We start from the raw sequence: 18,211 nt of genomic DNA on the forward strand, positions 1-18,211 counted from the left end.
TCTGAAAATACATTCTTTAGAAAAACTCCAACTTTGCCATTTTATAAATTGAACAACAAAACTGTAAGCTACCCTTGACTTTCCTTAATCTTTTTTACTCAAACACACTTATTGCATATTATTTTATTTTAGCAAAGTGGTGCCTTAATCTAAAAACTTCAATGTTTGTCTCAAACAATACATTCAATATCAATATAAAAACTTTATCTTTCTTACGATGTACTGGTGCTGTTTTAATTTAAAATCGCGGCAGCCTTTTAAAGTTTTGTTGTGTTCCTCGCACTTTCACGTGACCAATGCATGCGATGATTGACATAACAAATCAATCTTGTTTGATTTAAATATATTATTGTAGTTGCTATTTTTTTAAGTTTTTAAAAAAATGGTTAGTGATTTGCAAAATGCAAAATAAGATATATAAAGTTTGATAAAAAAATCATTTTAGACTTAATTCAGCGGCATAAAACATCTATAAAGGACAGGTAGCATTCTATGTCTGTAAAACTTTCCCGCCATTCGACCATAAACAAATGTTTTTTAACAAAACGGCAACAAAACAACGTTTTCGGCACCAATAGCTTCACACCAAATTTGTTAAGTTTCACTTGTTTTGTTGAATTATTACCTTACAATTGTCATTTCACATTCTAGGAACATCGTTACCTTGTCTCTTCATTTTAAATGTTCTTCAAATTCTATCTTCACATTTCTAACTATTTCTTTTTTGTTTTCAGCTCCTTATCTGTCATTACCGTGGAGTTTTTGACCGATCGCGCAAATGGATGATATTTTGGATTTCAGCGCTATAAGCGATGACGATAGTGGGGATGAGCACATGACTGCTGCCCAAGTTTTGGAAAAACTGGAAGAGGTAAAACACTAAGTGCTACAGATTGTTTGTTGTTTAAACGCAAAACTTGGTTACATGAGAGACTATAAGGCAGAAAGTAACGCGGGGTATTATAGGTTAAAAAATGTTTATGATTGAATTATCTGTTTTAGGAAAGCCAGTCTGTATTTTATAGCACATTCTACCAAGATCACATTCCATGGCAACATGTGATTTTTGCACACTTGAGTTAGAAATCCTACCATGATTCAAACATCGAAATTGTGAACACAATTTGCTTTTGATTGGTCATCTGCCACAGAATGCAGACTGGCTTATTTCGTTGTTTAAATCTCATTCTGTTTTTTATGTTAAAGTCTTTAAAACTTATTAGTCATTAAAGTATACCATTAGTAGGAGACATCTGTTTGCTTGGGTAAAACTTTATCATTGGCATATTAGGCATGGATGAATGAACGTTTGTCTCCCAACCTAATGGAATGCAAATCCGAAATTGTGGAATGCATAATGGAACAAATGCAGGAAATGGAAGATAACATTAACAGGGCAAAATCTGGAAAATTAAAGGTACACCACTTGTCTTATAACTTTCTTCACAAAACAACATCTAGTCTAGCTGTGATCAAACCTCAAAATATATTATTGCCCAATGCAAGATTCTGAAGGCTAGTCTGTTCATTCTAAAATTAAAATATTTGGCGCTGGTCTAGAATCTTACCACCACAAACATTATTTGGTTGGGGTGCGGGTTCATATTTGGGTAGAGTGCGCAATTTAATTAAATAGCAAATATACTAATACGTAACCCACCATCACCCAAATATTATGCATTGATTTAATAATTGTTTCAAGGTCGTGGTAGGATTTTGGATCATTTCCAAATATTATAATGTAGCGCTACAATTTTCTAACTTTTGAACTTCCAGATTGTCATTTGCTTTTATTTTCATGACTGACAAAAGTGTTTGGTACCACCAGGGCTGCGGAGTCGGACTCGGGACTCAATGGAGTCGGTTTGTTCTGCCGGACTCGGGACTCGCGTAAGACCGCGTAAAACTACCCGAGTCCTGAGTCCGACGTGTGCATGCGCAGTATCAAATTTTAAAACTGTTTAGGCGGCAAAATGTAAGTTGTAAAAGTGTAATAGCAAATGGTGAAATATTTTTAAACCATGTAATGCGGGTGGATCAGTTATGACACCAATATGAGTGGATTGCAGAAAATCCACCTTAATTTAGTTTCTTCAATGGGTAAAATACAGGCTGTAGAGTCAGAGCTGGACTCGGGACTCGGCAAAATCTTACATTTGGCCGGAGTCGGACACGGGTTGTTTTTAACCGACTCCGCAGCCCTGGGTACCACAGAAAATTATATGAAAAAACATATAAAATCGGTTATTGGTATTAATCCAAGAAACTGACAATGGTCTCTAATAGTAACTGTCACAGGTGAGTTTGCATCGCTTGGAACTGGATCGTATACGTTATGTGGTCAGCAGCTACTTGCGATGTCGCCTGGAAAAAATCGAAAAACACGCCCCCGTCCTTCTCGAAAGGGAAAAGACAAAAACTGACGAAGAACCATCGCGACTGTCGCCAGAAGAATTCGCCTTTGCAAAAGAGTAGGAATAAAATGTTGTTGACAAACATTTTTATCTTTACAATTTTAATGCAATGTATGTCGAAGAGAATATAGCCTTCAAATGTGCTGAGATTTTTTCCTGTTCCAAACTGTTTTAACACTGTAAGGAATTGTTAGTATAGAATCCTACCACTTTTTTTAAAAGTAATGAAACAAGTTGACGAAAATGAAATTGCAAAGAACAAATAAACATGGGGTAATAAATATATTAGTAATATACTTGACTCACCCTAGCCCAAATAATATTAGCAATGTAAACCTGGATGAAAATGTGGTGGGATTCTAGACCAGCGCCCAATATTATTACCTTAAAATATGTTATACACTTAACTTCATGACATTTTACTACATTTCATAAAGGTGTGATTTTTTTATATAACAGAAGTAGCATTTTTAATCAACATTATGTTTTTTTGTTGTTGTTAGGTTTACCGGTAACCTTGATGCCCACATGAGAATGGTTGTGGTGAAACATATGCCAAGAAACTTGCACAGTCTTGAACTTCATGAAACAAGTAAACTTTGCTATGGCTATTAGGGATTTCTGCTACTTCACATTTTATTCCGATGCCCATATTTTTGTGATAACATTATCATGATTAAATTCTAAATGTCCTCAAAACAGAAATAGATGAATTTAAAACATTCAAATGCAATTTGCTTACACCGGTAGACCAAAACTGCATTGGAATTAAAAAGTTAGTTATCTCCAGTTTTAACCTAAAATTTTTAATGAATTTACCTTTCAAGGTAAAACTGTTACTTTGGATCACAAATTACCTCTAAAAATCCCATATTACTTTTGTATCGGTCACCTTAGTATCGGACGGGGAGCGATGCAACCACTTGGCTTAATTTGGTATCCACTCCAATCCAAAATTAAGGGACATGCTTAATTACTATATAATGTACTTTTTTGACATACAGAACTTAATTTTTGACATTTCCTATTTTAACAACAGTAACAGCTCCGGACTTGGATCATTATGTCTTCCTGAAAGTAAATCGCAACGAAGATGGAGTAATAGTCGATCCTGAAACTGAAAATCACGGAGCAGATCGAGTGGACTTGGAAAAAGGGGCACAACACTTGATGCGTTATCGGCCAGTGGAGCCTTTGATCGAGAATGGAGTTGTGTCGTTGATATAAACACCAGAAACAAGTTTCTATCGTTGAAGTTCTATGCAAGGTTTTTCCACAAGCTCTATTGGGAAGCTGTTGGTGATTTTCATAAGCTGGAGCACTGTCTGATAATTTCAGATCTAAATCTCTACCTTGGTTAAAAGTGTAGCTTTGGTTTTTGCCGGACACTCGAGGGTGAAACACTGTTTGTAGTGTTGGCTTTTTCAGTCAGTAACATCCAAATACACTATTTTTTGCCCAAAACAGAATATTTGTCAAAATACAATTATTTCACAACTGAATTTTTGAACACTGAAGTAAATATATATAGCCCAATAACATGCCCTTTTTTCATGTTTTTTTACATTTGTATGTTTGACTTTTGTATTTAAATAATTGGAATCAAATTGTGCAAACATTATTTTTACCCAAGTATTGGATATCAATTTGATATATGTTACCTTTTTGGTTGTATACATCTCAAACAGACAGTGGCATTCTTTAGATTTAGCGTGAAATGTTGACAATATATTATTTCGGTGCTGTTTTTTTCTCTCTGCGCATCTCCTTTATTTTTATAATTAAATTGTTTGATGGTTAAATTGTTGCATTGTTATTTTGAGTTGAATAATATTACTTCTCAGATAACTTTAGACCTTATGGTCACTGTTTTGTCTTTTTGAATAAAGATAAAGAAAAATTGTCAATGTACTTGTTTTGAGATGTGACAACATTATTTAATGTAATTATTTTTAGTTGACTGAACCAACTTCAGGTGTGTGAACATGGAAATGAAAAAGAGTAAATACTGTGATGTGACACTTTTGTTTTGAATGATAAACCACAACTATGGCTTGAAGTGAATGTAATATATTTCAAAAAGATTACAAATGGTGCAAAAGTAATTACTGAAAATGCATACATGCTCTTTTGATGATTTTACAACAAACAAATGCTTTCATCAAAATTAAATTTAGAACAATCTCATAAGTATTTTTCTGGAAATGGACAAAATATTGCCAAACTGTGTTGTAGATAGGCAAAACAAGAACTAGGCAACAAGATATTTTAAGCAAAAAAAACAAACAATAGTTTAATGATTTGTAGGTAGTACGATAATTTAATCTCATAAATGGTAACCTGGTTGATAAGATTAGCAGCACTTCAAAGTTATCATAAAATGTCTGACAAAATTGTTGCCTTTAAAAGAGTAAAATTAAAGTCACTTTTAAAAACCATGCTAAGTTACACTTTGTTCAAAGCCCAAGCTCCGTGAAGAATTTCCAAGGACATGTAATAGAGCACATAAAAGTCACCAGCCAAAGAAAGAAGATTAATCATAGTGGAATAGCCATGGTAAATACCAAACTTCCTGGATAGCGCTTTGTAAGCCGGGTTTTCCCCCAGTTTTGACCCAATGTTTGGTGCCATGACACCTTCTTCCTTTTCCATTGCCACACGCTTGTCGAGAGTTTTACGAAGGATGGGATTGAGATACAAACCATTGAGGAAGCCGCAGAGAAAAGCCGATCCTAAACTTCCAAGCTGTATACCAAAGTAAAATAAGCGTTTATTTTTTTGACTAGTGTTATGTATTATACTGATAAACTTTTATATAAAACTAAGAAAACTGTTCATCAAAATAAAATGAGTAAAATATTCTTTTGACAAGTGTTATGTACCACCCTAATAAAGTTTTATAAAAATAGAGCAACTATGACTAAAAAAGTTATATTGTTTTGAAATTTTTAACAGATGCATACCAAAAGGTATTCAGAGTTGCTTAGGCCATACAATCCTTTAGTTTGCACGAAGATCCCAAGTTGCAGAAATGATGCGACAGTCATAATCAGGAAATAGAAGGGAAACAACTTTCCTTGTATGAATCCAAACGTGTGCCTTTCCAAGTTCTTGTACATTACTGGACCTGCAATAAAATGAAACAAATTAACTTTTTAATTTAAAAAGCGGCAAAAGGTCATTTAGTAGTCAAGAATGAAAAAACAGTGCAGATATGCATACTTCTTAATATAATTATTTTAACATGGTATTTTGGTATTTTATGTAGAGCCACAAACAGTGACACACAATACTTGGCAAAAATTAAAAAGATATAACACTATAAATATTTCACCTGCAACAAATGACACCCACACTGTTATGCCAATGTTTATTCCCCAGCTCAGCAGGAATGTCAGGGTACTGTAAAGGCTTGCCCCAAAAAGACCTTTACCAGACTGCTTAGCATCAGTTTGTGATAAGGTATAACCAAGCCCCAAAGCTGTAACGATACCAAGGACATGCCACAACCTGGTAAACCTAGAAAACACAATAAGATTAATGCATGTTGGCTACAGTTAACTGAGTTAAGGTCCAATTCTCCCAGAACAGTGGTTCCTAAATGGTTTTGTCTCATCAAGACTGAGCTACAAATCCAATCAATTTAAATTACACCCAAAATACTCAAGTATAATCTGAGAAAACAGGATAAAAATAACTGTGTATTTGTTTTTAAGTGCTTCATAAAGAACTGTACACTTTTTGAAAAGCTAGTGACTACATTTTGTACGCTGGCAGTAACACCTATATATTTGCCTAAATTAGACCCCAAAACTGTACAACTATGCCATTTTGTTGGTTATTACACTAAGCTAAATGTTTAAGAACCACTAGTATAGCAAATTATAACCAATGCAACAAAAAACATTGTTTTTACCTTCTGTACGCACTGTTTTCTTCAATCAACATGGCTGATGATGGATGTTTGTTTCAGTTGGCCACAACAGCAATGCGTGCTTAGCGACCTCGAATGCCTACGTGACTTAGCACAAGTCAAGAGGATTCAAAACAAATAAACCACCATGATTAAGAATACGTTTTGTCGTTAGTTTTTCGCAATGATCGTTCAAGCCTGACGGTCGCGCTCGAATTGCGTCAAATAATAACAAACTGCAGCCTACAACTGAAATGCGAATTGGTGCTAGCCTACGTGCACAACTGCACAGTGCACAGTCGTTTACCAGACCACAAGTGCCCTCCAACCTTACTTAAGCGAATTTTTCACTTTTCCAGTCTAGTATTAATCAACCTTTTTATCTAGTGGCAAACTTTTTTTATCAAAATTACATGAGTAAACAACCGGAGGTAGCCTCACTAATTTAGACTCCGATGTTTATTTGACCTTATAACATAAAAATATAGCCTAATCCTACTTCATCTATTTGGCCGGTTTAAGCATATGAAAAACGTCATTTGATAGGGAACCTTATACTTTTTCAAAGCATCGGTAACAAAATTAAATTTGTTCAAAAAAAGTTGTAGCCTTTGTTTCCTTAGCAAAAGGGCTTACCATGTAAAGTTTTGCAATAAAAAGACTCTGTCTAAGACTCTAAGTCTTATACTTGCTCGATTTTCTGTAAGTTTGTGTAGTTTATTGTTTTGGAAAAGTAGGCCATTATTTTATTTTACAAACTGCAAGATATTGCGATTAAGTTCACCACATTTTACTTGGTATAGTGGTTATGTCTAAACCAGAAGTCGGCAACCTACGGCCAGCGGGCCGGATCCGGCCCGCCGCCTATTTGACAATGTTAACTACGTAAGTGCAAAAAATTTTCGAATCCAGGACTCTCATAAACGAAAACCAGAACATCCCTAAAGCTATGTCAAAAAATCCCTAGATGGCATGAAAAATCCCTAAACCATAAATTAGCTCGTTATACTACTATAATATCACATTAGCTAAAAGATAGTAGGGGTACAAATATATATATACGCAAATGACAAACAAATTAATCTGTTTACATAAAAGTGAGCTTTAGATATTCCCATATTTTTTTAAAAATAACTGCGTTGTGTAGCTCAGGGTGGTCCAAGGTAGACAGCATCAATATTTCTTGCATATATTTTACGGGCCACATAACGTAGACTACATGCATACCAGAAGAGGATCGACGATTTACGTTTGGTCGGGGCATGAAATGGTTAGAATGACGTCACAAAGCAACGTCAGTCGTCACAAACATATAAGCTCCAGAAACTTGCTGTTATCGTCGAACTTGCGCGCAAATGAAATCGAGTGTTATAAGACTGGGACAAATGGTGCGCGCTAAGCGCGAAAAAATTGCGAATTTAACAAAACTTTTAATTTAGATCATTGCTTCTTAATTTTGTTTACCCCTAGGTGTCCAGATTTCGCTCACCCTTTTCTCATGATATAATAAAACCATCTTGTCTATATATAACAGCACTCGGAATATCCGCCCTGCTTGCAAGCTATCAGCCATTTCTGACGGTTATAAGTTCGCAAAACAGGTCCATATAAGACCCACTGCGGCTTCTCTCAAACCGGTCTAACACATACAAATTTATGCATAATGTACAATAACGCAAAAATCAACAAATTCATGCCAGGTTTTAAATAGGCTAAGCAGATTCAGTTACCCTTTAAAATTTTAAATAAACTTCCAAATGAACAGAAACAAGGGCGCTTCTAGAATCCTACCACAGTTATAAAATCAACGCACATCATTTGGGTTAGGGTGCGGGTTAGCGTTTGGGTGTGGGTGGGTCAAGTATTATTATATTCTTTGTTTAATAATAATACTTGACCCACCCTAACCTAACCTGTTTTTGTGGATTTCTAACCTGTTTTTGTGGTAGGATTTCTAACCTGTTTTTTTCAAAATTGCAATTCGGTTAACATTTAATAGTTAACAAATCATACAATACGATTTGCAAAAATGGCGAAATTCTCCAAAAAATCCCTAGATCATCAAAATCCCCAAATTTGTCCCTAAAAGGGGCTAAAAGTTCTAATTTGGAACTAAATCCCTAAATGTGAGAGCACTGCGCGAATCATCATTCTACTTCGTTTGTTTAGGTTTTGATGCGGTGTTTTCACCTAGATCAGCGCTTCTTTACCGTTGCGCCGTGGAAGGTAGCCAAGTGCGTCACGGAAGGCAGCCAAGTGCGTCAATTTATTTTCGGCAATGTAATAAAAACTTGCATGAAATTTAACAGAAATACTGCTATACCACAAAAAATCGCACTCGCTTCGCTAGCCAGGTCTGCCCTAACTTAAAGATTAAAAAACACTCAGCTAGATTAAATTGAGATGTTATCGCGTCCCCTCAAAGTAGTTTTATTACACTTTTCATTAAAAGTATGGAGCACGACGTGTGAACTCGAATTTTAAATCAATTATTTTAAAAACGCTTTTTTTCGCGCTTTGCGCCAACAATTTACTGCCTCCTTAAATTTAATTAAACACGTTTTTAAGTGCAAAAACGATCCGATTCCCGACTGATTCACAGTTGTCCTAACATGTTCATAACACAATTCTTAGTTATCATTTTGTGCGGCCCGCAGAGATCTTCTTGAGTTTTGTTTTGGCCCGCGACTAGAAAAAGGTTGCCGACCCCTGGTCTAAACCAAACGTTTCTGATGGGTCTTTTATTACTTAAAAGAATACTTTATTGGTATTCACAAATTATCTAGGTGGCATCGGTTGGCAAACACTGACGCAAGCTCTACCCAAATGTTGTTGTCCTTCCGTAATTTGTGAACAGACAAACAAGCCAAGGGGATTGCAATAACCAGGGGCCTTCATGAAGTAATCCAAATAAAAACGCATACTACCAATCTACGTTTGGATTTTATGGCCCACCTAAAAAACGAAGTGTACACTTTTAACTATAGGCTCAGTAACTTCTTTTTGAAGGACTCTTAGCTGCGTATTCGGACTTATAACTTAATGTTGTGAACGACAGATTTTAGTTAAGACAAAAAACATAACGAGATAAAGCTTGTGATTGATTATTTATTGCATAGTTTAGTATAAAATTATATTAGTGCAGACGAAGTAATTGCAAACAGTATTACGATTATCACAAATAAATGTAGTAAAATACCCATAATCCTGACAAAACGAATAACACATTGAACATCATGATAAAACCAAAAATGTGGCAAAGTATACCAAGATCGGTGCATTTACTTTACTCTGAAGTTGAAATATATTTCATTTATTTTTGTTGGAAATATAATTTATTTCGCGTAAATCCCCTGAAACTACTTTACGGGAGCCAAGGTGTGCGCGAATCACACTTTGGGAATCATATGTCCAAGATAAGGTTTGCAAGACGTTTAATGCAGAAATTATATTAGAATGATGCAACAGTTTCACTAAACAGGTGTGCGCTTATATGCATAACGAAATTGAACTGCTGCGGCGTAAAAACAATTCTCAATCAAAATAATGATTAAGTAAACTTTAAAGAATAACGCTGATTGACAAAAAAACGAGAAGTACTTTGGACCAGTAAAATCGATATCTCAGCCAACTTACTAAATTACGCTAAGAAGTTTAAAACACTGTTTACAAGTTCGCTTTGCCAAGTCCCGTACTATTTTTGTCTCATAGCCCCTAACAGGGCTCGAAATCTTAACCAATTAAATTTCCATTTCTACAAGCCATATACAACACCTAATCGCATAACCAGGTAATGTTGAAGTATTCAAGCAAGGTCTTAAAATTCTGATCAGTCATTAAAAAGGCTGATCGCATGGCTGTTTCTCAGGGCTTGACATTTTGCCTAATAATGCAGTGCGCCCAACAAAACACGCTATAGAAGTATTTTTAAGTAAGTGCGAAAAAAATGCAGGCGCCAAATGTTGCTTTGTCATGGATAATGCCCAATCGTAAATAATTCTGCAGGTCTTAAACTCATTACAATTACCAATTCAGTGTACAAACTACACACAACCCAGCGAAGTTCATAAAACGTCGAAAAAAATTAAAAACATTTAAAAACTTCTTTAAAAAGGGCTTCTTAAAATTTATAGCCTTTTCAACGACCTCAAATTTGACAGCTTCAAGTTTTTTGACACGTTTTGAACACAACATATGCCATGGTCAACAAAAATAGTTACAAAAATATTTTTTAAACGCACTTATTTAACACGTAACTTGAAGCCGCCCATAAAGCAAATTCAGAGACTATTTAAAGACTTTTGGAAAAACATTAGGATTTTAAAAGACTTTGCGATACAAAAATCAATTTAGAGACATTCAAAGACTTGAACGATTTTTTCAGCCGTTGCGTTGCGCGGGCTTTAGTCGGTGTTGCTGTTTTCCAGTAGGTCGATCTCCGGCCTGGAAAACTTCTCAAACACGTCGACGACGGCCTGCGGCATCACGGCTCTGCAATGCACAGGGAATATCAGGAGGGCTCGTTGTACTTTAGGCCAGTGCTTCTTAAACTTTTTTAGTTTTGTTCACCCCTAGCATCTATCTCCAGATTTCTTCATTCACCCAATTTACTGGTCCATTTCTGACTGTTCACCCTATTTCACCCTCTTTTGGTTGGTTTCACAAAAAATTTATTCACCCTGGGGCGAACCATTCACCTGTTTAAGAAACACTGCTTTAGACCAATGCTTTTCAACTTTTTGCGAAGGAGATCACGTTAACCAAATTTTTTTACATATAAATATTAAGAAAGAAGCAAAGAACTTGTGTTATTCAATAGAACAACACTAAATTAAATATACAGACTTTAAAGCGCTGTTTTAGGCCTAAAGCACAGAACGAAATTATTAGTTTCTTTCAATTTTTTAATTAAGGTGACATACGCGACAAGAGCAGTAAATATTGTGAAAATACAGAAGATTGCAAGTAAAGACTAACCATTGCTAGAGTAGACCCCGCAATAAAATTCTAACAGTTTTTTTATTTCAATTTTACTTAACTTGGTTGTGGGTCAGCTGTCTACTTTAAATTACAGCTTATGGTCAGTATAAAATAATTTAAGAACCAATACCGGTAGATAAAAAATGTAAATGTGTCCAAAGCGACGTATTTAAAAACATAGTAGGGCTCGCAATTTTTAAAAATTAAAAAAATTTCCTCGTCTTTTTCGGAAAATACCCCAAAAAATTAAATAACCACTAACACCAGACAAAAACTTTAAATATGTGCCATCCAAACTCGACGAACCTAATTGGAAAATTTTTAGAAGAATAAAATTAGAGTCACTCAAATAAATTTGCCATCGAAAAGTGGCGAACTTTATTGTAAATATTTTCAGACATCTGCAATTTTCAAAAATTAAAAGCAACCCCCCGTCTTTCTTGGCAAATATCAGGAAAAAATTGAAATAGCCACTAACGCCTGAAATATTTTTTTAAGTATATGCCATCCAAAAGTAAACTTCATTCGAAAAAAAATGGAAGCTCCGCAAGTCAAAAGGCCCTTTTTTTTCGACGAATCAAGGAAAAGTAGAAAAAAAGCTACTTACACCAGCAGCATCATGAGGTAGAAGGAAGGCACAGCCACCACAAACTCGTTCCTAAGGATTGCCGGCACCGCCCGGTCGATCACCTCTTCGGGGGGAATCACCGGAATGGTCGAGTATCGGGAACGGGGATTTTTCACGAAGCCAGTCGACACGAAGGTGGGACAGACGGCCGTGACCTTGACGCCGCCCTTGCCCTGGCGCTTCAGCTCGGCGCGCAAACTTGTCATCATACCGATCACGGCGTGCTTGCTTGAACTGTTAATACCACAGCGGATAATGTTAACAGGGCTGCGGGCCAGAGCTTAATTTCGGGCTAAAAAATAAACCCGAGTCTGACTCTGGCCCAGAAACTGAACCTGAGTCTGATTTCGGCCCAAAAATTTAACGCGAGGATGATTTCGGGCTAAAAAATGAACCACAGTTTGATCATGGGCTAAAAAATAAACCTGAGTCTGATTTGGGGTTAAAAACTGAACCCGAGTTCGACTCTGACCTCAACATGTACCCGAGTCTGAATTTGGCCCAAAAATGAACCCGGCTCTGACTCTACAGCCTGTATTTCATTTACGTAACTAAAATAAGGTGGATATTCAACAATCCACTCATAGGGGTGTAATGTAATTCATTAGCCCAATTACGTGGTTGAAAAACCTTTATGGTATGCTGTTCCACCTTTACAATTACTAGTTTGCGGCGGTAACACTCAATAAAACCTACAAATTAACAATATCTAAAGCAGAATAAAGTATTCTATTTTTACCGTATTATTTCATAACAAAGCCAAATACGCAGTATTTACCCATGACAGAATAACATCCAAATCATCTGAACAATATCTAGACCTATCGCAATAAGTCCTAAATTCATCGGAAGAGGCCTAAATGGCAAAAATAATGCCTGAAACTGTAATGAGAGGGTATTGGACGATTGGGGGACACCTATCTGACATCGGCCGTTTTCGTGTCAACGCTTGGAATCCCTAGTTTGAACTGCGCCTATGGGAGCCGCTGGGGAGCCGCTGGCACCGGGTTGTTTGGCCCTGTTTAGGTTGGTGGTGGGTAACGGGTGTGGTTAAAAAATGGGTAGGCAAAAATTGATAGGGGTTACAACATGTTTTGCGGCACTTTTTGAACTAATTTTTTTAACTTACCAATAGTCGGACATGTACGGGGTTCCTATAAATCCGCCATAGGACGCGATGCCAATGATGTGTCCATGATTCTTCTTTTTCATTTGCGGCAAAAACTCTCTGATCAGCTGCAAACAAGAAAAGATATAACCCTTAAGATGTAAAGCAGTATGTTTCAGAATACGTGGGCCTTTATAAATTATTTGATAGCTTGTTAAGAGCAGTATAGTTCGTATGAGAAGTGTTTTTGAGGTGTTGGGATTTTACAATCGCCCCGCCAGTCCAATTAGCTTCAGGCGAATGCTGGTTAACCAACTCGCCCGACTGGTGAGTGTCTTAATCAAAAATGGGTTGTTGTGGTTGTTGTCAGATCCACTGCAATGAATTTGCGACGAATTATGGTAAACAACCCAGATTGAAGGCCAACTAGTGCGTAAATCGCTGATGCTGCGTAACTATAGAATTTAACTAATGAATCGCATGTCGTTAAGAGGCCTAGGCATAGAATATACAATTGAGGCTGGCCGTACGAAAACTATATGTACGCATACGCACCGAAAATGCTACTTGAATATCAACACTGCGGTCTAACAAATTTCACTAAAAAAAAAAAAAAAAAAAAATAAAACTAAAGGTCACTAAAAAGAAAACCTACGTGTAACTTTTAACAAATTTAAATTTTTTTAACAAATTAAAAACGATAGCAGTTTGGCATTTTCTAGACTTTCTATGGAAAATAAATTAGAGCTACAGAAAATCTTGCCTTCAGCACTATTCCCTATATTGCAAAACAAACATTCTGTAACTATGCTATTTTGTCCTCCAAATATTGCCACCAGTTATAAAGCCACTCAACTTGCCTTAAATGACATGTACACCAGAGTAACAACAATAAATAAGTAAATGCACTAAAATTTGCGGGTTAGGTAAAAAACAAAAAAAACATTTTTCACAACTATACGTTTCTTGTTTAACATTCCAAAAAGCAAAATGTTAGTTGAACAATCTTTTTTAAATAAAATCAATGAAAGAGGTATAAAAATACACACATTTTTAAGTTTGCACCTACCCTGAAATGAGAGAGGACGTTAACGTCAAAGGTTGCCTCCAGCCTTTCGTCTGACAGCGACAAGATATCCGTGCAAAAAATTACACCAGCGTTGTTCACCAGCATCGTAACGTCACCTACTTCTTCGCGAATTTTCCGTGCAAGTCTGAAAACAATGTTGGATTTCAAATAAAAAAGAATGAAAAAAAATGTTTGGTTTTAAAATACTTGATGTGAATTAGGGATGTCCTATTCTTGATATTTTATTTCCATACCGATACCCAATAATTTGGGCAAAAAGTATCCGATCTGAGCCGATACCAAATGATGTCATTACTATGCTCTAACAAGCAAACTAGGTGAACTTGAAACATTCAAAGCAAAGGCCTTTTTTAAAAGTTATTAGGCCAAATTTGCTTTAGGGAGAGAAGTTTAGTTACCTCCAATTGTTAACCTACTATAATTTTAGATAAATTTAACTTTCAAGTTTGAATCGCTGCGTTGGTTTGCAAATCATGGCTGAAATTTCTATGTTAAATTGGTAGTGGATTGGCCTGAATACCACCACAGTATCAGATGTGCACCGATATTAACATTTGAGATTGACCTGCGTATCACCACAGATTCAATATATTGGAAATGTTGAGTTGGCCTACATTGCCAGATATACTGAACTCTATTATAGTGACCTGCTGTATCAAAATTTTACACTAAATGTTACTATGGCGATGTTAGACTCACTGTAAACCTTTGCGATTTTGACCTAAATGCAAACCTAAAAATTAACAAAAAAAATTTCTTCTACTTACGTTTAAGAACCTCATAATTAAGGCTACAACTATGCAAATATAAAATAATTTTGCAAAATGTCCTGTTCGATTCCATGGTGTTATTTGCTACTACAGAGTGTCTTAAGTCTTACATTGGTGCCACATGCAAGTTTTTTTTTTCAAATCTTACTTTTTAATTTCTGCGGCACTTCTCAGATCTGCAGTATAGGCAAACACCTTTTCTCTGGATTCCGCTATAAGTTCTTTGGTTTCGTTGTTTGATTCCTCATTAACGTCAACAACCTGCAATTCAAATATTTCTTTTAAATAGCTGAAAAAATAAATTAATTTACTTCGCAATAAGTAGTTGTACCACAGATCTCAATATGATCTCACAGGTGCACTGCCAAAACAATCGGGTGACCAGGTGCAACTAAGGTTGAAAGTGCACCTTGCTACTATACATATAGGAAAATCGCATATTCATTTCAAGAAACATCAAGGGTACACTTGCCATATTTTGCATAGTGGCCAACAGCAAAATTGTTTCTCGAGAAGTTGACATGGCACAGGTCAAAAAATACCCAAAATTCTTGTATGAGTTAATATTAAAATGTAATATTGGATGCTTTTACATTAAATGTGCTAATCCTATTGCTATGGATGAAAAATGAAAAACAGTGCTAATATAGGATATTCAATAAAGAAAATATAAATACAAGACATTTATTATTTTAATATTATTCTACAAATGATGTGTATTTTTTAAGAAATCAATCAAAAAATGGTAGAAGGTCATAAATAAAGAATCATAAAGGGCACAATTAAAGACCAATTCTCTTACGAATATATAGAACAAGATATGACAGACTTACTATCATGGTGGCACCAAGTGAGGCTAATCTTTGTGCAAAGAGTCTTCCCATTCCATGCCCAGCCCCGGTCACCAGGCAAATTTCACCATGGATTGACTTCTCAGATGGCTTCCATATTAATCTACAAAACAAATTAGGTAAAAAAAATTAACTACACCGAAAAGCCATTACAGACTCACAGAATCTGTCAATCAATGATGCAAGTTAACACACATGTTAGTGTGCAATGTGTATCTTTCATTGAAATAATTAACTATTACTTTTTTAATTTTTTGCTTTAACCCCACTATCATTAGGCAAGATTTGTTAGGTTATGTGCCAGTCTGTAATACATGGTAGGTGCACAGCGCACACCAGATATATTTTTTCTAAATAAATTTGTGTGCATACCTGAACTGGCATATTGCGCGGCACTCAAATTTAGGAGAAAACAAAGCTAAATTGTGGTAGGATTTCCAATCTTTTTCTCAAGGTGTGCAAAAAACATAACAGTAGTGTAAAATGTGCATCTTTCATTGAAAGAATTAACTTTACGTTTTTAATTTTTTGCTTTAACCCCACTGTCATTAGGCAAGATTTGTTAGGCTATGTGCCAGTCTGTAATACATGGTAGGCGCTGTACACCCGAGATCTTGACATAAAGTGCCATGAAATGCAGACTGGAATATGTGGACTTTGAATTATGCCCTTCAAAGCAACAGTTTGAGATTAGATTTTTGTATCACATGTTTATAGGTTAGGCCGTTAGGGATTGAATTGAATTCATAATAAAATACAAAGCTAAGATAATCAAAGTAGCTATAACCTGTCTGATACAACCTAATCCCCAATGTTTGATATGGGATGACCTTTTTTAAAAAGTATAGCAAATCTTGACGATATCTTGTGGAGGGACGCCGAAAAAATCGGGGTGACTGGGTGCACCAAAGGTCAAAAGTGCATCCTGTGTTTAATGTACGGGAAAATCAGGGTGTATGTTCGATTTTATGATCTGCTAAAAACGCTTGTGGATGTACTTGCTATACTTTCCACAGTGGGGGTTGTGACCCAGTCTGCATTTCATGACAGTTGCACACCCAAATTTTGAAAAAATGTTAAATTGTGATAGGATGTCCAAACTAAGGTGTACAAAAGAATGATTGTTTAGCATGGCACATCCGTGATTTCAGCATGAAGTGCCATGAAATGCAGACTAAGTTGAGACTAACCTGTACCAAAACTCCACAATCCACTGTGGAAAGTATGGCAACTACACCTGCAAGTTTGTTTTAACCTTGCAAAAGTGCACCCCGAATAAAATGGAAACTGAAAAAAAATCGCTTGTGGGCCCGAATTTATCGCATGGGCATGCGTTTTTGGAAATTTGAAAGTTCACCCAAGTGCTCTTTTTTTACCTTTGTTGCACCCGGTCACCCCGATTTTTTCGGCGTCCTCTCACAAGATATCATCAAGATCTGCCATACTTTCCAGGCTGGCCCACAAAAAGATTGTTATTTAATGACTAGAAATTAAGTTATACTTACTGAATTATAGATGTAACAAATGCAATCCAAAGATTAAAAAATAGTACGATTATGTCCCACATTTTACGAAGTCAGGATAAATTGGATAAAGCAAGCCGTAAAGCCCCAAATTTATCTTCCGAAAAACCAGCAAAATTATTTGGGTCCTATAAAACAAATATAAATTTAGTTTCAAAATTAAAACTGTACGACATTTTTTAATTTATTTCTTGTCTATTTTGTAAAAGTTACTAGCTGTGATAAAACTACACTAACGTAAAGTTAAATAAGATTAGTAACGTACTTAACGAAGACGCTAAAGTTCATAAAAAACGCTAAAAATTTTGTTGCCTTAGCAATGTAGCTTTAGGCAATCGTGTGTGGCAATGACGTCTAAAACAATTTAGCCAACACAGTTAGAGCAATAGCAAAGTATGCGAACTTTGATTGCAAGCAATTTGTAAACACATAATTGTTGATTTGCAGCAATACACAGCTCGTCATGGTTATGAGCACGGGTTCTTTAACGACACTTGGCGGAATATATTTATGTATATTATAGTCGCACGAGGCGCACTGTTGCTGCAACCAAGTTGATTTCACCAGGGCTATTTACGGCCCTTTTAATCGAACTCGGACAGTGCGTCGTCGTTTATGGGATTTTTTATGATTTGTTGGTTGCCGTGGCTAAGCTGCGGTGGTAAACAAACATTGCTACAATATTTTGAGGTCGGCCACAGGTTTCTGTAGTTTAGATGCGATTGAGCGGTATAAAAAATAGGTTTAATATTATAATTGTTTTCTCAAGTATGTGCATTTTAAATAAACTACTGTACGTATGAAAAGTTTTCGGGGTCATTTAAAATTAGTTAGATTTTTGAGCAGTTCCATTTCGTTTTTAGCTTTAGTACCTCTATAAAAAACGGACAAAAACTGAGGAAGACCAAGAAAAGGTTATAATTATATATTAGGT

The 18,211-nt window shown here is 35.8% G+C and overlaps 3 protein-coding genes across 4 annotated transcripts; 1 reads left to right on the plus strand and 2 right to left on the minus strand.

Moving 5' to 3' along the window:
- The first annotated feature begins 568 nt into the window (after positions 1-568).
- LOC146164977 (DNA replication complex GINS protein SLD5-like) lies at positions 569-4,315 on the plus strand. 2 transcript variants are annotated; one of them, XM_083382062.1, is made up of 6 exons: positions 569-593; positions 735-871; positions 1,292-1,417; positions 2,299-2,471; positions 2,918-3,006; positions 3,454-4,315. In XM_083382062.1, the coding sequence occupies exons 2-6, from the start codon at positions 779-781 to the stop codon at positions 3,639-3,641; spliced, it is 669 nt and encodes a 222-aa protein (XP_083238188.1). In that variant the 5' UTR covers positions 569-593; positions 735-778; the 3' UTR covers positions 3,642-4,315. The 2 variants fall into 2 exon arrangements, with proteins under 2 accessions (XP_083238188.1, XP_083238187.1); XM_083382061.1 differs by having other exon boundaries at positions 582-871.
- Positions 4,316-4,492: 177 nt separating this feature from the next.
- On the minus strand, positions 4,493-7,217 carry LOC146164978 (transmembrane protein 205-like). The gene is made up of 4 exons (XM_083382077.1): positions 6,331-7,217; positions 5,749-5,933; positions 5,378-5,541; positions 4,493-5,159 (listed from the first exon to the last, which is right to left on the minus strand). The coding sequence occupies exons 1-4, from the start codon at positions 6,360-6,362 to the stop codon at positions 4,860-4,862; spliced, it is 681 nt and encodes a 226-aa protein (XP_083238203.1). The 5' UTR covers positions 6,363-7,217; the 3' UTR covers positions 4,493-4,859.
- A 2,226-nt stretch (positions 7,218-9,443) lies between these two features.
- Positions 9,444-17,401, minus strand: LOC146164979 (estradiol 17-beta-dehydrogenase 11-like). The gene is made up of 7 exons (XM_083382357.1): positions 17,260-17,401; positions 15,737-15,857; positions 15,052-15,164; positions 14,113-14,257; positions 13,065-13,171; positions 11,915-12,169; positions 9,444-10,818 (listed from the first exon to the last, which is right to left on the minus strand). The coding sequence occupies exons 1-7, from the start codon at positions 17,319-17,321 to the stop codon at positions 10,731-10,733; spliced, it is 891 nt and encodes a 296-aa protein (XP_083238483.1). The 5' UTR covers positions 17,322-17,401; the 3' UTR covers positions 9,444-10,730.
- Between the last annotated feature and the right edge of the window lie 810 nt (positions 17,402-18,211).

The sequence above is a fragment of the Ascidiella aspersa genome, chromosome 2 (genome assembly GCF_963924565.1).
Source record: "Ascidiella aspersa chromosome 2, kaAscAspe10.2, whole genome shotgun sequence".
NCBI classification, from domain to species: Eukaryota; Metazoa; Chordata; class Ascidiacea; order Phlebobranchia; family Ascidiidae; genus Ascidiella; species Ascidiella aspersa.